Raw genomic sequence first — 5281 nt, 5'->3', positions numbered from 1 at the left:
TACACACTTTCTTGAAGAGGTAGAACCCTTTTTCCATTTGATTTGGAATGTTTTGTTGAATATATTGTACTGTACTTCACTAAAAAAGATTGCAGTTAGATTGCAGTATAACTGCAGTATACTGCAAATACTGCGTCCAAAATAACACTGTTTTTTTACTGCAGTAATTTTGCAGTGGGAATTGTAAAGATATAGAATTACTGAAACATTGCATAAAAAATAAAAAAAGTCAATTGTTTGGGCATCTTTTGTTTTGAAAAACATGTTCAATACTATAATACCTTTTGAGGCATTAGCTCATTAGCTCAGTTCTTTTTCCAGTACAATATAAACTAATTTGAGGCATACAGTAACAAACAGTCGGGAAGTTAAAAAAAAACATGAACTTCTGAAAAACCATTTCCCTTACTTATTCAAAATAGACCCTGCATGGCTACTAACCTAAAAATGTATTTTATCTGAATCCTAATCATTTCATCAGTACACATTGTTCTGTGAAACTGTAGAACGTGCTGGATTGTAAAAATGTTACTGTGGGTAATTAAAGGACCAAAGTACAACCCTGTCTTCAGCGGTAGAGATGTGGAGTCCTGTGTAGCTGTACAGTGTGCGTTTCTGCTCTCTGCCAAATGCCAATCTTTATCTAGCAGCAGAGCTATAAAGCGTGCGGCTGCAGGAGTAATTGGCCTATGTGAGGTGTCCATTCCACCATGAATAACTCCACTAGCCTCAGGGTGCGGTTGCCAGTGCTGGTACTGTTGATGGAAGTGGTTTTCCTTGGTCTCTTTGCCGGCTTTGTCACCTACGACGACAATGCCAACGCCAAGTTTCAGAACAATGAGACCAACCCTATGGACAACTCCCTGTATCGGGACTATCCCTTCTTCGCGGATGTGCAGGTGATGATCTTCGTTGGCTTCGGCTGCCTGCTGGCCTTCCTACGGCTCTATGGCTTCAGCGGGATGGTCTTCAACTTCTTAACAGCCACCTTTACCATCCAGTGGGCCATCTTGATGCAGGGCTACTTCCAGTTCTACTCTGATGGAAAGATCCACCTTGGGGTCATCAACCTGCTCAATGCTGAGTTTGCCTGTGCCGTGGTGCTCATCTCCTTCGGGGCGGTGCTGGGAAAGACCAGTCCGGTGCAGCTGCTGGTCATGGCCCTGCTAGAGGTCCCTATCTTTGCCTTGACAGAGTGGGCTGTGCTGAAGTACCTAAAGATCAATGACGCAGGTGGCTCCATCCTCATCCACCTGTTTGCCTGTTACTTTGGGTTGGGGGTCACGTTTGTGCTGTATCGGCCTAGCCTGAATGACGGCCACGTCAAGGAAGTTACCAGTTACCAGTCAGACATCCTGTCGTTGATGGGCACCCTGTTTCTCTGGGTGTTCTGGCCGTCTTTCAACTCTGCTCTGACCTTAAAGGGTGATGACCAGCACAGGGCCGTCCTGCACACCTTCATAGGCCTCAGCTCCTCAACGATGACCGCTTTCGCCTTATCTGCCGTATTCAACAAGAGAGGCAAGCTCACCATGGCCGACATTCAAAATGTGACTCTGGCGGGTGGTGTGACTGTTGGGGCCTCTGTGGACATGATGATCTCCCCTGCAGCCGCCTACGCCCTTGGGATCATGGGCTGCACCGCCTGCTTCATGGGATACAGGTACCTCACCCCGTTCTTGGCCCGCCACTTCAGGATCCAAGACCAGTGTGGCATCCACAATCTCCACGGCCTCACCGGCCTCATATCCTGCACGGCTGGCATTTGTGCCATCCTCATGGCCAACGAAGAAACCTATGGCCCCAGCATGTACCAGATCTTCTCCCACCGTGCACCCATGGAGGGAGACCCAAAGCTCCTAGAGCTACAGCAGCTGATCCCAGGGCTGATGCCCGGGCTGGGGCGCACCGCCAAGGAGCAAGCTGTCTACCAGGTGGCAGCTATCTTCTCTACCATTGGGGCAGCCGCTGTCGGTGGGGTGCTGACCGGCTTTGCCCTGAAGTTGCCCTGTCTCGCTACGCCGTCTGATGAGTTCTGCTTTGACGACGAGCTGTTCTTCGACGTGCCCTCTGATTTTGCCAGTATGGGGGTGCACAAGGCCCCCCCCAGCATAAAGGACATTTAGGACAATACCAAGGTCTGAACTCACATTTCAGGCTTCCAGCCCTGTATGGGGACACTGGGTTAGCAATACTGAGGAATGAATGTGAAGGTGTGACGCTGCAAAATGTTGCACATACAGTGTTAGCTTTCCACTCTCTCTTATATGACATGAGAAGATGGGATTGACATCTTATACATTCTTGCCAGCTTTCAAGTTCTTTGGCATTTTGATCAATTAAAAAATTATTATTTTAATGTTTGTTGTGTACAGAAGGAATAGCTGCTGTTCATTTTGGCCTGTTATTGTTATACAATTATTCGTTTTGTTAATTTTGCAAGATGACAATTTCAGATGTGCACTTTTTTACAGAGTGAATGTAAGAGTGCAAAATAAAGTGTTATACTCAAAGATGCTGTTAGAGGAATTTACACAACTATTGGATGATATTGAAATATTCATAATGGGATGAATTTGTACAAAAATGATCAAAGATTTGACAATACAATTTATGCTTTTTTTGTAGTATGTTTATTGATGTTTTCAAATCATATTTTTGACTTTATTGGAAATAAAACATGAATTATATTTCATTTTATATTTGTTATTCAACTTTTTGTTATTTATTATTAGACATCATGACAACTTCTATGAAAGCTTTAGTGAAAAAGGAAACATGCGTTGTTGATCCTCACATCAAGAACACAGTTAGCCCTACTCATGTTCACTTGTGATGTTCATGGTCTTGCACTATAACCTTTCAGATATTAGCTTTTCAATAAGCTTTGAATACCTTTTTTGACTACGTTACGGTATGTTTTATGTACATCCATCATTAGTTATAAGGTTAAACAGGAAACACTTTTTATGTCTCAAAGGTTGGCATTATCGGAAAACCTTTTTGTTATGATTCCCAAGAAAGAGAGGTCCATATATTTATGAGGTTATACAAGGGACAATTGGTGTTACCTGAAAATGTTTTATGTGTTTCAGGTCCATTGACAGATCTTGAGGAGATCTGCATGTTAAAAATGTGTAATTAGTTTAGGAATTTGGAGTAGCTTAACGCTACGCCTCTAATCAAACTCTCTCAGCTGTCATTCACGTCCAGGACAGAGTCCAGGACAGATATCTAACACCATTTTTTTTCTCACTGTAAAAATAAAATGCAACTTAGAAAAAATGTCCACGGAGCTTAAATATCCAAGTTGGCTGGACTTCATATTGGGAAATTGGTCAGCTGACATGGAATACTCCACTAACCTAATGATTTTTGCTCAAAGTGAGCTGAATTTATAAGACAATTTTGCGTGAACTGAAATATTTAAGTTGAGTTGAGCTGATCACACAAGAGAGTTTAGTTTGCTGAGACCCGTAATGTAAAATACTGTGTTGGCTTAAAAACATGTGTTTCATTAACATATTACCCAATGTACCTTTCTGCAAGTTGTTTTTACTTTATTTTAGTCAAAACTAGAAAGGACTCAAAGCGGACTGACTCGAAGGCTGCGTTTACACAGGCAGCCCAATTCTGATATTTTTATTTTAACCAATCAGATCAGCTCTGAAAAAAGTTGGATGTAGTGCTGATTTTCCAGATTATTAAACAACTAATTGACCCATGTTGGTTCAATTACTTGAATTCCATTTAGTAAATTATTTTGTGAGCTCAACGAGCCGTTTCAAGCACAAGATTACATAAAATCCAGAACGAACTGTGGGACGGTGAAGGAGTTGTTGTTTTCAATGGGAAAATATTCAACCTAGTTCAGCGCAGAAAATGTGATAATTAACTACAATGACCAGAATCCATTGCTCCTATTCTTCCCGGGCCTGCACACAGACCATATGAGAGAGGAATGTCCAACACAGTGACAAGACCCGATTGATAGTTGTAGCAGACTTGAAAGTATGCCTTATCTACTTTGAAGAACTACTAAAATAGTGATTTTGTCAGACAGCTCTGCAGCATGGGCAACTGTGGTAACCCAATGATCACGGGATACCATTTTCACTGTCTGTCTGCTGTCTGAGAAGAGATAACAGGATGACATTAAGAAATTAAATAATAAAGTCATACATGTAAAATATATATATATACACACAACTGAAATATTGTATTTAAGTAAAGTAATGTGAATAAATGATGGTGGTTAATAAGTGATAAGACTTAATGGGCAGTCTCTACGATCATGGGGCTCTTATTAATGGCTTTATTCTGTGTTAGAGACAGTAATGTTTTCAGTGTTTTGGCAATTGAATGTTCTCAATATTTGGCATGGAATTTCAATGAAAAAGCTCTAAAATAATTTCAAGGTCATATTTCATAATGCATTTAATGTAAAAAATATATATAATAATTTAAAACCATGATTATTTTTTTTACAACAGAACCAAAACCAAACCGAGCCCTAAAAGCACTAATCGCTCAGCACTAGTCTGATGTGAAAAGATCTGATGTTATTGGTCAAAATACCAATTTGTGGAAACATTTTCAGAATTTAGCTGCCTGTGTAAACGCAGTCTTCATGCAACATTAACATACTTGTTCCATCCAAAATAAAATATACAGTGCCTTGCGAAAGTATTCGGCCCCCTTGAACTTTGCAACCTTTTGCCACATTTCAGGCTTCAAACATAAAGATATAAAACTGTATTTTTTTGTGAACAATCAACAACAAGTGGGACACAATCATGAAGTGGAACGACATTTATTGGATATTTCAAACTTTTTTAACAAATCAAAAACTGAAAAATTGGGCGTGCAAAATTATTCAGCCCCTTTACTTTCAGTGCAGCAAACTCTCTCCAGAAGTTCAGTGAGGATCTCTGAATGATCCAATGTTGACCTAAATGACTAATGATGATAAATACAATCCACCTGTGTGTAATCAATTCTCCGTATAAATGCACCTGCACTGTGATAGACTCAGAGGTCCGTTAAAAGCGCAGAGAGCATCATGAAGAACAAGGAACACACCAGGCAGGTCCGAGATACTGTTGTGAAGAAGTTTAAAGCCGGATTTGGATACAAAAAGATTTCCCAAGCTTTAAACATCCCAAGGAGCACTGTGCAAGCGATAATATTGAAATGGAAGGAGTATCAGACACTGCAAATCTACCAAGACCTGGCCGTCCCTCTAAACTTTCAGCTCATACAAGGAGAAGACTGATCAGAG

The 5281-nt window shown here is 40.8% G+C and overlaps 1 protein-coding gene across 1 annotated transcript; it reads left to right on the top strand.

The window, feature by feature from the left end:
• Positions 1-603: 603 nt before the first annotated feature.
• Positions 604-2700, top strand: LOC112215787 (ammonium transporter Rh type B-like). Its single transcript, XM_042298472.1, has one exon. The coding sequence runs from the start codon at positions 711-713 to the stop codon at positions 2124-2126; it is 1416 nt and encodes a 471-aa protein (XP_042154406.1). The 5' UTR covers positions 604-710; the 3' UTR covers positions 2127-2700.
• The last annotated feature ends 2581 nt before the right edge of the window (positions 2701-5281 follow it).

The sequence above is a fragment of the Oncorhynchus tshawytscha genome, linkage group LG02 (genome assembly GCF_018296145.1).
Source record: "Oncorhynchus tshawytscha isolate Ot180627B linkage group LG02, Otsh_v2.0, whole genome shotgun sequence".
Lineage (NCBI taxonomy): Eukaryota > Metazoa > Chordata > Actinopteri > Salmoniformes > Salmonidae > Oncorhynchus > Oncorhynchus tshawytscha.
The sequence above is the reverse complement of the archived record's forward strand: the minus strand, read 5'-3'. Positions and strand labels throughout refer to the sequence as shown.